General features: G+C 42.2%; 1 protein-coding gene across 2 annotated transcripts in view; it reads right to left on the bottom strand.

Annotated features, from left to right (window-relative positions):
* GPC3 (glypican 3) overlaps positions 1 to 17,025 on the bottom strand; it is a 450,311-nt gene that overhangs the window by 110,250 nt on the left and 323,036 nt on the right. For both annotated transcript variants that reach the window (XM_002720303.6, XM_089324361.1), the window contains exon 6: positions 16,192 to 16,312. In XM_002720303.6, the coding sequence (XP_002720349.1) occupies positions 16,192 to 16,312 (121 nt within the window). The remainder of the gene's footprint in view (positions 1 to 16,191; positions 16,313 to 17,025) is intronic.

A 17,025-nucleotide genomic window follows, 5' to 3' on the forward strand; every position in this document is an offset into this window, starting at 1 on the left:
TTCTTGGAGACCATTCTAGGAAAACGGCACAAACGACAAGTAGCTGCTGCCATAATTAGCAAACACGGGAGTCGATAACAAATAGGAAAATGTGTTCTAAGAAAGTATGGAGAAGGCAAACAGTCACTGCTTCCCTCTAGTTCCCCCACTCGTCTTTGTGAGGCTGTCACGAAACACAGTAGTCTCTCCAACACATCTAAGCACCCACAGTGGCAGCTGAAGAAAAACACTATAATCTCTCTCGGTCTTTCTCACAGTTTTGGTAATTTTTGAGCCTTCAGTGAATGGATGGCACTCAACATTTCACAGCCAAGGAGCCACTTTTAATTGGAATCCTGACTGGAAAAAGGTGTGTAACAAATTGATTAAAGACTAATAGTTAACACATTCATCAGGGAATCTAAATACCTCATTGTGAAACTTCTGCTTAAGGTTCAATGAGGGACAAATCTCTGCAGGTACTAGAATTTTCTTTTCATTTTGTGCTGCGGGACCTGGAGAAGCTACTGGTCTGCTGCGACAGAATCATGCCGTACTACGTTCTACTCCTGAGAGCAAACTGCTGCCTGCCACAGCCCCTCCTGTGTCCTGGCTAATGGCCAAAAGATGATTGACCCAACTTCAGGGACAAAGCAGTTCCCATCCCCCAAATATTCATCAGGCAGGGGAAAGGATGGTTAATGAATTTTAATAGCAAGCTCATTTCTTTGCTTTGTAAGCCCTATTAAGGTTAACTAGGCTCCTTGCCTCCAATTTCTGCTCTCTAAAACACTCTTCACAAGGCCGGCAGAGTTAATGTCTTAAAACTGATCTGCCCATGACACTCATGCTCCAACCCCTTCACACACTCCCCACTGCCAACAGAGTAAAGCTCAGGTTCCATACGATGGTATTCGTGGCCCTCCAACATTTTATACCTCCTTTTCAGTCTCGTCTTTTACTGTCCACGTCTTCTCCCATTCTGGCCTCTGGCCCCAGCTCTCCAGCCACATAAGGCTATTTGATGTCTTTGAGTCACGGCTCCTACTGCATTCCTCTGCCAGGAAGAGCCTTCCTTCCAATCGCTATCTGTCAAAATTCTCCTCATCTTTCAAAGCCTGGCTTAAAGGCTACCTATTTTTGAAGTGCTGTCTAATTCCCTCAGTAGGAATTAATCCTTCTCTTCACTGAACTAACATAGTATTTGCTTTTATATTTTTCTTATGACACTTTTACTATACTTTGGATTATAGTAATGTAGGTATGTTCTCAACACTTTCTTTGAAAGCAGAGATTTGTGTAACTTATCTCTGTATCCCTGTCCCCAGTCCCTCTTTCCAGTGCCTGGCATATGGAACTACTCAATAGCAAATAAATGAGTCCAAATAGTAATGATATCTGCATATGCGAAGTTACAGATGTGGGGGGCTCTCTACATCTTATCAATAGAGCCCACCAAACTCATCACTCACAAAACATAGATGTTTAATAAATACATCCTAAATACATGGTAAGGATACATACAACATATTATATATATTGTCCTGCATTTTGCTTTTTGCTTTATGAGTTTCAATGTGATAAGGGGTCATAGAAGTAATCATGTTTTATGTGACTTTCAAGAACAATAGACAAGAACAAAGGCCATTCAACCAAGTAGAAGTTCAGGTCTGAGCTCCATGTCAGCATCTTGCAATGAAACCTACAGCTTCAACGGTAATTTGTACCTGTGTTATCAGATTATAATTACTGAGCAACCAATTTGCCAAAGGGTAGCTCATAGAATGGCATGACTTAAAAAGAAGTCAGCATTAGACAATCGTTCCCCACATAGATCCCCTTATTCTATACTTGAATCTGGCAAACAAAGGTAATGGCATCACTGGGTTCTGGTCTGGACATCTTTCAGCTCTCTACCGCCTCCAAAAATCCATATGCATCTATTAATGAACTACCTCCAGTTTGGCTTACTCTTTTACGTTAGCTCATTAAATGAGTCTGGATTCTTTCCCCCTTTTCCATGGTATCCCAGGCAGGGACAAAGGCTCAGCCAACAGGGAACAACTTTTCCTTTTGCCTGACAACAAGTGCTCGCTTGTCCCAGTCTGTGGCTAACAAATTCCATAGTTCTTTGAAGGTAGAGCCCAGGGCATGGGTCTCATCTTCCCTAGGCTCCATAATACAAACTAGAGCTTTGGGAATTTGGGCCTCGGCAGTGTTCCTCACATGAATGACATCACCTCAACAGCTGAGAGTGATGGTGTCTCAAGAAAGCTCAGTAGCCCCAAGCCTTGTGAATTCCTTCTGCCACATTGGTATGTGAAACACACACACACTCACAAACATGTTATACGCCGCTCAAAATCATTCTAAATACCTCCTGGGAGACATCTGCCAATAAGGATATCATGTCAGCCGGTTTTTAAATATAGGAACCTCTTACCATCTTCAACCCGACAGCAAAATGCAAAAGGAATGCAGACTCACTTGCTCTGAACTTTATAGCTCTGCAGTCTCTCCACTTGATATTGTCCTTCTGTGAAAGGTCTTGGTGGGGCTGAAGATTAAAAGGGGACTTCCGAATCTTCCGGTAAGATCTCTAAGCTGTACTCCAAGGGCAGCCTGCCTATATATAGTGTCTCCATTTTAGGGCAGAGTTCAAACTTAGGAAAATCTAAAGAGTTTCATTTAAATATACGCATATACATATACATACATATATACTTATATATGCATATACATAGATATATATATATAATTTACCATCTTCATTTTCCATTCAGTCACTTTGAGCCAAACTAAACTTTAAATAGTTCAAAAATCTGTCGAAGTTTGGCTAGATATGTTTTTCCAAGAATCTTTAGAATTTAGATTATATTTAGAATTTTGAAATCATTGAGACAACATTCCAACCTAGAAAATGTGTAGTCTTTCCATTTCCGAAGGCAATAAACTAAGGCACAGGTACTCAAGTGACTTTAAAGGTCACTTTTATCCTTCCCTTATGCCAACTCTTCATTCTGTTATAATCGGAAGAAAATGATTAGCTAATAACATCTTGAGAGCCCAACCACATGTAGTATCTTTAATACTTGTACTAATCCTTGGAGACAGATAACAGCATACCCATTTCACAGATTAGGAAGCTTCTGAGTAGAGGGAAGTAAAATAATTTGGCCTCAAGCCAAGTAACCATAACGCGACATATTTGGAAATTAAACACTGACCTCTTTGGCTGCAAAGCCTTTGTCCTTTTCAGTAAACTAGATGACCTAGCACTGCAGTTCTCAAATGCCTCACTGTGACTGCAATCACGCACCAATAAGGTCTTGCAACTAAAATGGGTAGTACTGGTTGAATACAAATTCATATAGAGCAGTGATTATTACAGTCCCCAAATAGTCCTTTTTAAAGTAAATGTTCCACTTACAAAAATTATTTTGTTTTAAACGGAGAGCTAGGGAGAGAGGGAGGGAGAGAAAATCTCCCATCCACTAGATCACTCCTCAAATACCTACAATAGCCAGGCCTGGGCCAGGCTGGAAGCTGGGAGCTGAGGAACTCAATCCAGATCTCCCACCTGCTGCTCCCCAAAGTCTGTATTAGCAGGAACATAGATTTGGGAGCAGAACTGGGACTGGAACCCAGGCACTCGGATGTGGGATACAGGCATCCCAAGTGGTGTCTCAGCTGCTACAGGCAAGCATTCATTCCACAAAATAGTCCTTTTAAACTCTGAAACGCGGTGGAGAATAGTTTTCAGCCACTCATTTCCACGGCCCCCCTTCCTCATCCTAACATACATATATACACTCTTCCTCTTGCCAATAACAGTTATAACATCAAAAGGGCTGCCAAGTGATTTGCTACAATAGCAGGATATTGCTGTGGGTCAGTGAAGGTTTCATAGCTCCTCATTGCTGTTTCCACCCTAACTAAAAACAAAAAGGTCTGCTCAGTTGGATTTGCCCTCCCACCCTTAGGCACTCGTGTTTGTGAAACCACATGTAATAGCTTACGTTTATCCCTATCTTGCTAGTTTTTCCTGTCACTGCAGGATATTGAGATAGTTTGGGATTCTGATTGTGTTATCTACATTAGCAAACTCTGCCTATCTTAATGCCATCCCTAAATATTAGAAGTATGACTCCTCTGCCTTCAGTTAAGGCAAACAACTCCAGGCTGACACTGGTAAGCTAAGAAAATACTCTTCAAGTCGAATAATTAGTTAGCTACACATTTACCAAACTCGATCACTTAGCCAACATTCCTTGTCACTTGCTTGAAATCTCTGTCATACACTTTGCTGAAATCTAGACATACCAAGTCTGTGCCAACTCTCTGATCCTGTGAGGGACGTGCACGCACCACATGTGGAAATGGTCTGATTTGTTCCAAGTAAACTTACAGGAGCTCCTAGTCATCTGCATGATTGCTGATGAGAACTCATGCTCTTCAAGAATCTACTCTTGAATTTTGATAATATGTGATACCAGGTTCTGTGGTTACTGCTTTCCACAATCCAATGTCTATACTTTATTGAAGGTGAGGGCAAACAACTGTGCCTGTCCCCAGTCTTTTGGTTCTTCTTCTATTTGTCGTGATGCCTTAAAGTTTATTGACAGTGAAGCATGATGATAACCATTAGACTCCTCAATGCCCACAATGTAACTGGCTTAAACTTGGACTTCATTGTTTTGTGATACAGGCCAAGAATAACTCTTAGCTTTTTGCGGGGCCTTGTCAGCTTCTTGCCCATAATACACAACAGATATAACTCTGAGAAGTGATGCTTTGGCAAAATATAGACTATGAATAAAATATCTAATTTATTAAGCAAAAAAGAAAAGATCATATTCTAAAACTCTTAAGTTATCTAATGAAACCCAGTGCATACAAATAATAATGTAAATTTCACTTTGGACATTAATTATAACTCTGCTGGAAACACCGCAGTTAATAATTACTATGCAAAATCACTGTGGTTACTACATAAAGAAAGCACACAGTTAGGGATACAGATGAATCTCAGTATTCTCATTTTACCTTCACTGCATACCAACACTGAGCCCACACAGAGCAGAGAAGCACCCCTGGTCATGTGTTAAATGGAATTATAGTTGAAAGTGAGTTTTTCAAATAATCATGGGCATATAGTAGTGAGAGCAGATTTGGTTGGGCCAGTTAATGTGTGACTGCTATGCAGGGGCAAGAGTGTCTCTTCTGAACAGACAAGCTAGTTCAAGACACAAGAGTTCAGTACTTTCCTCCCAATAGATTGTTGTTGGAATCCTAATGACATGTGCAAAGAATATATACATGTGTTTGTTCATTAGGTGCCAAGAAGACACTGTTAGCTCATGTATACTAGAACATGGACCTTCAGTTATCACTGCCAATAGAAATAATGTTACCACAAAGCCATTCTCATTCTTCCGTTTGGACCCCATTTGGACCAATGGTTCATTAGGTGGTGACAGATGGGGATGGGAGGGCATTTTGTGAATTCCTTGGGTACTCTAGAGATTTATACATTCACTGGACACTCACATGAAGAAATCACTCACACGAGATTAGATTAGACCTTTAAGGTTAGTCCCAGAGTACCGTGGGATTTTTGTTTTTGCAGTTGGAACCCTTTAAATAAAATCTTACTTAGAAGAGCAATATATAATAGTTTCTTAAATGCAGCTGCTCTAGTTAAAAGAGGAACGAGGGAATCAGAACCCCAAACCACTCCCACACTCTCTATGGCACCCAATCTGCATATAAACAACTGAACTATCTGGCACATAAGCCCTCCGCCTAATATGATATTAATTCTGCCATTCTGGAAGGAGGGAGGATGCACTAGATAATATTACAGGATGTCCAGGAAGGTGAAAGATATGAGAACCAGGGTATGGGAGGGAAAGGATGACTCACTCTAAACGTGGACAAGGGCCCGAGTCAGACTCTGTCAGTGGGTACCAGGTCACACGTAACAAGCCCTACTGACTCTGTGTGCTTTGGGTTCAGTGAGTCCAACAGACTGCACGAGGCACATGCAACAAGTGCTCAGTGGGTTTAATGAGGCAGTGGGCATCAACATGGACTTGTTATGACCAAAGCTAGTTAATATCCACAATGAGGTGAATAATTAACAAGTTCAAGCCTCATGCTGTGCAGCCTTTCATTTAAAAGATGAATTTCTTAGTACAGGTCTCTGCCATGACTGGAAGCACCTACTGTATACGCAAATGTGCTTACATATTTGCAATTATACAAGCAGAAGAGTCTGTGGGAACTGAGCAAGGGTACTAAAGAATATTGTCAAGTCCTAGCCTTGTCAAAGCCAGTATTACTTCAGACAAGTCATTAACTCTTGGTTAATTACTTTGTCTATAAAATCAGAGGGTTAAATCCTATAGTCCTTGCATTTGTGTGACCTTGCTTGTTAGCAGAGAACATGAAAAGTGTCTTAAATGGAATCTAAATTCAGAAATCAGTTGAGGGAACCAAAAATTTATTCCTTTGAATGGATCAATAAAAATATTTTTTTATGTATTGAGTGTACTACTATGTTAAGTGCTATAGGAAATAATTATATGCATGATCCCACACTTGAGCTCACAATCTAGAGGAAATATACATATTCATAAATATATCGAGGTGAGAAGATATCTCTGAATTTTTTCAAATAATATTCACACACATACACATGGAAAGTTTTCAAAAAGCTCAAGGAATGATGTATTATGAAAGAACTATAGAGGCCAGCACTGTGGTGTAGTGGGTAAAGCCACCATCTGTAATGCGAGCATCCCATATGGGTGCCAATTTGAGTCCTGGCTACTCCATTTCCAATCCAGTTGCTTGCTAATGCACCTGGGAAAGCAGCAGAAGATGGTCCAAGTGCTTGAGTTCCTGCATCCACGTAGGGGATCATGAGGAAGCTCCTGGCTCCTGGTTTCAGATCAGTACAGCTCTGGCCATTGTGGCCATTTGGGGAGTGAACCAGCAGATGGAAGGTGTCTCTCTCTGCCTTTCAAATAAATAACTAAATCTGCATAAAATTTTGAACGAATTTTAAAATTTTTACACCAAAATAAATTTCTTTTGAAATGTTTATTCACTTATTTTTATTCATTTGAAAGGGAGGGAGGGGGAGGGAGAGAGGAAGAAACAGAGAGAATATGAACCAACAGAGACAGAGAGAGATCTTCCATCTGTTGGTTCACTGCCCAAATGCCTGCAACAGCTAAGACTGAGCCAGGCCGAAGCCAGGAGCCTGGAATTCCATTTGGGTCTCCTACACAGGGACTGAAACACTTGAGTCACCCTTTGCTGCCTCTCAGGCTACACGAGGAAGAAGCTGGATAGGAAGCAGAATAACTGGAAGTTGAACTTGACTCTGATATGGGATGTGGGTATCCCAGGCAGTGGTTTAACCTTGCTGTACCACAATACCTGCCCCAAACTAATTTTTTAATTCTGTTTTTCCACAAACTTTGTTTTGAAGTATCCTAAAATTTTCTGCACGCAGTAAGAGTTTACAAGAATAGAGAGCAACTATCTGTAACCATTTATTTAAAAATATCATGTTGCATTCAGCCACTAGGTAACTGTAAATAGAATATGAGAGTCTATGGATTTCATAGATGATTTAGTAATATATTTCTAGTTTGTAACCTGGTAGCTTGTACAGTCTGATAGAATTCTCTTTTCCTATGTTGTACTTGTTTTTTCCATAGCCAACACTTCTAATACTTCTTTTGAAAGGCAAAGAGACAGAGAGCATGACAGATAGATACATAACGACAGATGGACAGAGAGAAAAGCTCCTCTTGCTGGTTCAGTCCTCAAATGCTGGCCATGGCAGGGGTTGGGCCAGTAATCCAATCCACATCTCTCACATGGATGGCAGGGACCCAAATATGTGAGCCATTACCTGCCGCCTGGCAGGGTGCGCATCAGCAGGAAGCTGGAGTGAGGAGTGGAGCCGGAACGTGAACCCAGACACTCTGCAATGCAATGCATGTGCCCCAACTGGAGGAGGGTTAACTGCTAGGCCAAATTCCTGCCCCCACTTCCAATACTTTTCTGATTTACAAACTTATGCAAGTGTATAATACTGTAATGGACAAAAAAAAGCATATTCCCCTCCACTGCTCAACCAAGAGTACCACAACACTGCCCCCAACATGTTGGCTTGCCATTCCCAACTCATCTTCCATTTTCGAGTAATTTAATTTAATATGTAAGGACTAGAATACATGACCCAGTTTAAGTACCTTTAATCCTGTATATTCTAAATATAGCAAATAGTTCATTTTAAGAAATTTAATATGAAGTACTTGAGAATTCTTCTTGGTACAGTGCTGTTAAACCATACTTAGTAATTAAGATATTAAAAACACATGCTCCCCAAAGCAAGCAGACATTGTATTTTTCAGGCTATTTAAGTAAAATGCTGGAAGATTTTTTTAAATGATAAGTGTTTTGGACTGTTTCAGCTAATTCCCTTTTACTTCCTGAAATAATGTTCAGCTCGACAGTATCTAACTCTGGTGTCTAAAAACTAACATTGTCTAGGGTCAGCATTGTGGTGCACAAGGCTACGCGTCTGGCTGCAGTGCCAGCATCCCACACGAGTGCTGGTTCGAGTTCCTGCTGCTCTAGTCCCAATCCAGCTCCCTGCTAATGCACCTGGGAAAGCAGTGGAAGATGGCCTGAGTGCTTGGGCCCCTGCACCCACGTGGGAGACCCGGAAGAAGCTCCTGGCTCCTGGCTTTAGATCAGCTCAGCTTCAGCCGTTGTGGCCATTTGGGGAGTGAACCAGTGGATGGAAGATTTTTTTTTCCTGTCTCTTGTTCTCTCTGTAACTCTATCTCTCAAATAAATAAATAAAATATTTAGAAAGAGGGGCCGGTGCTGTGGCACAGTGGATTAAAGCCCTGGTCTGAAGCGCGGGCATCCCATATGGGTGCTGGTTCTAGTCCCGGCTGCTCCTCTTCCTATCCAGCTCTCTGCTATGGCCTGGGAATGCAGTAGAAGATGGCCCAAGTCCTTGGGCCCCTGCAGAGAGACCCAGAAGAAGCTCCTGGATCCTGGCTTCGGATCGGCGCAGCTCCAGTCTTTGTGGCCATCTGGGGAGTGAACCAACAGATGGAAGACCTCTCTCTCTCTCTCTCTCTCTCTCCCTCTCCGCCTTTCCTCTGTGTAACTCAGACTTTCAAATAAATAAAATAAATCTTTAAAAAGAGTAACACTGTCCTTTTGAGTGAGAAGTCATTGGTTGGCTCTTAACATTGCAGATACTCTCTTTCTCTATTTTAAACACACACACACACACACACACTCACACACATATTTTGGTTCCATATAAAAATAGCAATTACCAGAGTTTTGTCAAGATATTTGTATGTGAAGAAGTGCGATAGACACAGTAACATAATTGCATTGGAAAGATCTCTTTGAAATCTGACTTTCAACAGGTTTTCCCCTCTATTTAGAAATTTTAAATCAATGTTGCCTATTCTAGCAAGCATTGAACTAAGTCAATGTTTTATGATTCTCACTGGCTTTATTGTGTGAAGAGTATGAGAACAGGTTACTTGAAGTGCTTTCTGTCATGCTTGAAATTCATTAGTTATTTTAAATCGTATGCTAAGGAATGTGCTGTGTACATCTCTGGCACTTAAAACTTTACTAATTATCTTACTAAACATTTTAACTTTGTTTCAAAAACTCAGGTCATCATTATACCAGGGTTTGTGAGGCATCTTGAGAAATATTTTTCTGATACCTACAGAGAGGGCTAGATACAAGTACAGACATTTCACTACCTGCTGTATATCTGATTTTTTACCATTTAACATCATTCTATGAATTAGAGGTATCGAATGGAAAGTGTCTCTGTGATCTATAACTGGAATCCAGGCCACAAAGTGGCACCTGGGTTTCTACACCATACAAGGTGGTGATTACTTCTCTCAGAATCTTCCCAGCTGAGACTTGGTAAACAATGCGCTAATCCTTCTTCACTGCTGATTTTACAGTTTTGGAGCATAGACATTCCTCTACTAGGTACTTGGAAATGGTTAGGCCACAGATGAGGGAGTTTTTGTTATCTGTACTCCCGTACATCTATTATTTCTGAAACTTGCCAGCAGGTGTGCCATGTTTTTATGGAAGTACGAGGAAAGAGCACAGGGAAGGAAATCATTCGCCCTGGGTTCTAGGTCAGGTTCCGCCACTGACTGTATGTGAACCGCTAGCCTTCTAGTGCTCAAAGGTTCTTCATCTGCTAAATGCAGGTTTAAATGCCTGCCTTGCTTTCCTCCCAGAGTCCTTGTGAAGTCAGATTTATCGAATGTACAGGAGAGATTTTTACAAATGAATTGTGCTATGTAAATCCAGGGCAGAATTACTGTCATTTATGTGGAGTCACATGGTGCCCTATATGGCCCTGGGTGAGGGAAACTTAGGTGTAATAAATGCAGAAGTGTTTTTATTATAAGATTCAGTGTTTTCCTAGTCAGATGAGAACAAGGCAGAGGAGCAGAAGAATGAGGTGAGGGAAGGGCAAGTTTAAGTTCCATCTGGCCAGGCTGGAAGCCTCGGGGGAAGGGAACGACCTCTGAAAAGATGAGAAGTTACAAAGTGAGAGGAGTGACCTGGGAACAGGGTGGCTTATGAAGAGTGGCAGAGTAGAGAATCAAGTCACAAGACCCGTTCACAAGAGGGTGCTGGCCTAAAGCCTGACCTCGAGCCACCAATCACGGAATCACAGGGTTGGAAGGAAGAGCCCATCTCGTCCACCCCCGCCCCCCATTCAGCAGGACGTGTCAACCATCCCAAACAGGTGAGACTTTATCCAACTTTGAATGAATAGCTCTGCATGGAATGGGCAGGTACTGATCGACTGCTCTGGCTTCCACTGTTTACAAATGGCAAGAAAACAATTTCTGGAATTTCATGTGAACTTGAACTTATATGGGGAAAATGATAAATGGCTGGATTTTCCTTGGGAACAAGCACTTCCATAGCAGTCTAAGGACTACTAAATTAGCACTAACTACACAGCTATCTCTAAAGAGAGCAACAATGTTCCCCAAAAAGCTGGCTTAGCAGATGACAGCCCACAGTGTCATATGGGGAAGGATGCACTGCGATCACTCTGAGAAATTGTGGACTCTGCCTTCCATGCAAGAGCCTGGGGAAGAATGACACTAAGCAAAACCAAAGTTGCTTCAGGAACAACAACAACAACATGATCCAGCAGATTCAGGAACAGACAATGAAAAGAGTTCAATCCCTCTCCCAATGCAAAGCAATAAATCCTCGCACAAATTAGAAACTGCAAAGGAAATAAAGCGGTCCTCATTTGCAGTCGTGGGAATGTTACACATGAACTCTGCCTTGGAAGGAGAGGGGAGGAAATTCCACACCTGCAGGCCTTCCCAGGAAAGGGGCCCGCGCCTGATCCTGAACCCATCCCCTCAAGGTTACACCATGGGACTGTCACTATGGAAATAATGCTACTTTAGTCCCTTAGTGAGTATATTATTTACAGGGCTATCAACAGCAACTATAATCTGAAAGGAGGCAGCTGAGAATTTCCAAGAAAGAAACTGAAGACGTTATTTTGGGATATGCTCATAAATGGCCTGGCTACATACAGCTCATGTGGATGAGCATATATGCACAGGTAGAGGAATGTATCCTTTTATTTATAGGTAAGTGTGTTGGGGGCATGCCCTTGTATTTTTTGAAAGATGCAGCATTAAGAAAGAGGTTCAGGAAAATAATTGCACTCCCAAATTCGCCATTCACTTACATGTGAATGCAGGCAAGTGAATTTGATTCTACTTCCCCATCACCAAAACTATAAGTCACTTTAGTCAGGCCTTCAGTGACTCCAGATGTTTGGCAGTGTACAGAAACAACATCTGTGTGATGGACTAACTTTTCTCCTGAACTCACTACAAGTTCTGGCAGCATGCCCACCCAGCATTTAATGGGTTCCTGCCTCAGTTTCCCTAGCTATAAAAAAGGATACAGATTATTTATCACTTACCTCCCAGGGAGAAGGGAGGATGAGATAATGTCCAAGAGGAACGAGTTCTTCAAAAGAATGATGCTGTGACAGTACTATATCTTATACAATTCTGAGCTGCATACGTTTTTCCTAAGCAATTTGTCTTTAGAACATGAAATCACTTTAAAATATGGCTAAAAGCTACACAAATACAACAGATTATCATTATCCCAACATCATCATCATAATACCTTTCTTGTTGATGGCTTCCCTAAAGAGTCTCACTTTCAGATTGAATCATGGCCAAAATATGAACTTTATTTAAGATCTGAAAAAAATGTGTTTTAGCCATGTAAAGCAACACCGATGAGAAAAAAGAAATCAGTGTGGGTGTTTGCAGCCCAACCAATTTTAACAGCTCAGCTGAAACAGGTAAAACTGGTCTATCAATGACAATTAATTGGCTGCTCAATGGTATTTGTATGGAAACTGGAAATGTTCACGGCCACAGGTAGGAGTAGTGAAATTTAATGATGACCTTTGTTACTATGACTCTCATATACTTTCCAACCTATAAGCTTTTGTAACTAAAACAAATAAGGAAAGGAAAATAAGGAAATAACATGGGAGCGGAAAGAAGAGATGCATTATAGGGATCTTCACATACATTAGATAGGCAGATATAGTGGAACTCCTTTTCAAACTCGTGCTGCCTATAGAGAAAATCTTCAACATAATCCTCTTAACTACCATTTAATGAGTGCCAGTCACGCTTGTGAAGTTATGTATATATTTGTGGCATGGTGGGTTAAACCGCCACCTGTGACACCGGCATATGGAGCACTGGTTCAAGTCCCAGCTACTCCTCTTTCAATCCAGCTCCCTACTAATGTGCCTGGGAAAGCAGCAGAAGATGGCCCAAATACTTGGCCCCCTGTCACCCGTGTGGGAGATGCCGATAGAGTTCCTGTCTCCTGGCTTCAGCCTGGTCTAGCACCAGCTGTTGCAGTCATTTAGGGAGTAAACCAGCAAATGGAAGATCTGTCTCCCTTCTTCTCTCTTTCTGACTCTCTCTGTCCCTCTGCTTGTGAAAAGAAATAAAAATAAATCTTTATAAAGAAAAATAAACGTAGAACAAATGGCGGGGGGCAGGGGGTAAGGCATCTGCTAGCTGCTGGATCACTCCCTAAAAGGCTACAGTAGCCAGGGCTAGGCCACACTGAAGCCAGGACACCGGAACTCCATCTTGGTCACCCATGTGAGTGGTAGGGGCTCAAGCACTTATACCATCATATGCTGTGTCTCAGGATGTTTTAGCATGATTGGAAGCACAGTAGCTGGTACTTGAACCAGCACTTGGATATAGGATATGGGCCTCTAAAGCAGTGGCTTAACCTGGTGAGCCACAACCCTGGCCCATTTGTGTGCATATTAACATACACACACACACTTTTGATGTCTCTATTAATACTACAGATGAGATAATTAAAACGCAGAGAGGGTAACTGATTTGTACAAGGTTATATATCTACTACGATCCATAACTCAATTCAAATCCACCTGAACCCCAAGCCCATACTCTTTCTATGACAGCCAAAACCTTTGGTAAAAAAAAAAATGTTTGCTCCAAGTATTTTTTAGTGACTGTAGCATCATTTATATAGAAGCCCGCATCTGATGCAGTGTTCCCTTCTTCTAGGGTGGGGTCCACCCACAGGTCTTTGATCAGATGCCTGCCTCTCCCTGGCTTGCCTTCACCTATTCCAAGCCTACTCATTGTTTACAGCAGCTATCAGCCCTGAGATCTTCCCATGAGCTTCGCCCACCAGCCCGAACTGATACACAGCAACCTCTTCAGGTGGTTCTCTACAGGCTGCCCTCTATCCTTACCACACCTCTTCCTGAGTGTGTGATTCCCTTCCAAAGCAGGCTGGGGGAAACAGAGGGCTCGGCTTTATTCGCACCCCTTAAGTCCAGGGTGCCTGGCTGAGCACACAGTAGGTATTCCATAAGGTTTGTTCTCTAAGGAGACCTGTTGACCGTATTTCTCCCGTAAGCTGAGGGAGACAGTGATGGATCCTTCGGTTTTGATCTCACCAGTGCTGAGGGCTACCTGACTGAGCGGAGCCACCCAGAAACATGTGATGTGAGATAATCTGTAGATCATTTGGAAGACAAAACCCACCTCTGTTCTCAGGGGAACCACATCACGCCCTCAGTGCAGCAGCAAGTTTTTACCAGGTCAGTGCTCCGGTCTTTTCAGAGGTGCACTTTGAAATAATCATAACCAGCCATCAACCAGGATTGACAGAACTTAGTGAGGTTGTGATCTCCCAAAAGGAAGGTCCTGTTATGTTAACGCTGTCATTATCATGTGTGCAGCAGCAACAATGATTTATTAAGCACTCACTGGGCACAGAGCACTTTATAGGGCACTGGAGGAGTTATACCCAAGCATGTTGTCAATACGTTCACAATGCAATTGCAGTGAAATGTACCATTCTAAGAAAGCCCTTTGAAACATTTTCAAAGAACCACAAAAATTTCACTGCTATACTGTGTATTTAAAAACAAAATCATTCCAATGCTTTCATACTGAAACCTTACTCCTTGCATAAAGATTTTAGTTTCATTAAGTTCCTCCTCAGCTACAAATAGAACTCAGTGATGCCAGGGCCCTCCTACTCATGGATTATGGGGCAGGAACACTGTCACTCTGACATATGGTGGCCTTTTTGGTGGCATTTTTTTATTGTGGCCACAAAGTAATCACAAACAGATGGTACAACTAACTTCTATTTATGTCTTGTTACTAAACTCCTTATGAGAGGACAAACTATGTGTACAGGTCAAGGAATCTGTGGGTGTCTCCGTGCACGGCAGTGAGTCAGAAGCTGGCAAGGGTGCAATGCAACTGGACCTCTGCTATCTTGCTGGTGGCAGTGAAAACTGATACATTCTCATTGGAAAACAATTTAGAGACACACATCGAAATGCTTGCATCCTTTGACCCCAGTAGCTCCAGTATTTTAAAAACTAAAAAGCTAAGTTCAGGAGGCAGCACTATGTTGGGAGAGGTAGCTTTGTTTATGGTGGCAAAAACTTGGAAACAAACTTGAATGTCCAAGAAAAACATACTGATTATGGTGAACACACCATGGAATACTGCATACGCATAAGGGGGTTAATATGAAGATTTGTGGCAATATCAAAAAGTATTGGCAATACACTACTAAGAATTTAAAGATCGCTTGTATACTTCCAATTATGTAACACATCTGTGTGCATGTGATTTTCTGCACAGATATTAGAACAGTACTAGTGGGTGTTTGGTATAGCAGGTAAGATGCTGGTTGGGATACCCACATTGCATATATGAGTGCCTGAGTTTGAGCCTCAGCTCTGCTTCCATTTCTAGCTTCCTGCTAATGTGAGCCCTGGGAGGCAGCTGGTGATGGCTCAAGTATTTGGGTCCTTGCCACCCACATGGGTGACCCAAGTTGACTTCTGGACTCCTGGCTTCAGTCTGCCATGGTGCCAGCTCTGCCAGGCATTTGGGGAGTGAACCAGCAGATGGAAGATCTCTTTCTGCCTTTCAAATAAAAGGAAAATAAATAAAAATGTAACACAAGAGACATGCAAAAATAAAAACTAGGATTGCGAGAAATAGTTCCCTCTCTTTAAAAAAAAAAGATATATCTATTTTATTTGATAGGCAGAGTGACAGAGAGGGAGGCAATAATGGCCAAGGCTGCGCCAAGATGAACCCAGGAGCCAGAAACTCCATCCAGGTCCCACATGGGTGCAGAGACCCAAGCACTAGGGCTATCCTCCATTGCTCTCCAAGGTGCATTAGCAGGGAACTGGATTGGAAGCAGAGCAGCCAGGACTGGAACCAGCACTTCAATATGGGATGCCAGCATTGCAAGCAGTGGCTTAACCTGTTGTTCCACAAAGCTGGCATATTCCCCCCTCTATTTTCCAAGTTTTCTCCATATGGCAAGATTTTCTCTATAATTTAAAAAGCAGGATGAACATTGAGAATCCGAAGTCCTTTGTAGCAGAGAGCTTCTTGGAAGAAAATGAAGGACAGTTGCCTTTCCTAAGGCCCAAGAATACAGTTTGAACAGTCAAAACCAGCCATCACTCCCTTTTTGGCAGTTTCCACTGGTGCTGGGTATACCACATACCTGGTTAATGTGCTTCAGTTTGTCAATAATTTGACTGACTACTGGCTCAGGACCCTTCATTTTCAGCTCGTGGAGGTTGAATTGATTTTTCATTCCATTCCTTGCTGCCTTCTGGCTGTATCTGTTAAAAGTAAAGATACAAAAAAGGTTTGTCAAAGAAAATCCCAAGCCCAGTGAGAGCTGACTGTAATCGGTACCAGCCAAGCAGACTGAAGGCTCCCTTCAGTGTTTTAAACCATGGGATTGACCGCACGGTGCAAAAGTACCCACTCCAGATACAGTGTGCAGTGTAGGATATTCATTCAGGAGGCTTTCTCAAGCCATTTGCAGCACGAAGTCTGCCTGCCAGCTTCTCTCTGTGTTCTCCATGAGGAGAAAGAACATTGGCTCAAAGGAAGATCTTTTTGTTAATAATAATAATAATAATTTGTTGGGACCAGCACTGTGGCGTAGCACGTGAAGCTGCCACCTGTACTGCCGGCATCCCATATGGGCACCGGTTCTAGTCCCGGCTGCTCCTCTTCTGATCCAGCTCTCTGCTGTGGCATGGGAAAGTGGTAGAAGATGGTTGAGTTCTTGGACCCCTGTACCAGTGTGGGAGACCTGGAAGAAGCTCCTGGCTCCTGGCTTTGGATCGGCACAATTACAGCCATTGCAGCCATCTGGGGAGTGAATCAGTGGATGGAAGATCTCTCTCTCACTCTCTCTGCCTCTGACTCTGCCTCTTTGTAACTCTTCCTTTCAAATACATAAATAAATCTTAAAATATTTTTTAAAAAGAAAATATGTGCTTGATATACACTTGTTTATTTGAGAGAGAGAGAGAGTGAGCTA

This window comes from Oryctolagus cuniculus, chromosome X, assembly GCF_051225735.1.
Source record: "Oryctolagus cuniculus isolate XC-2025 breed Fujian yellow rabbit chromosome X, ASM5122573v1, whole genome shotgun sequence".
Classification (NCBI taxonomy): Eukaryota; Metazoa; Chordata; class Mammalia; order Lagomorpha; family Leporidae; genus Oryctolagus; species Oryctolagus cuniculus.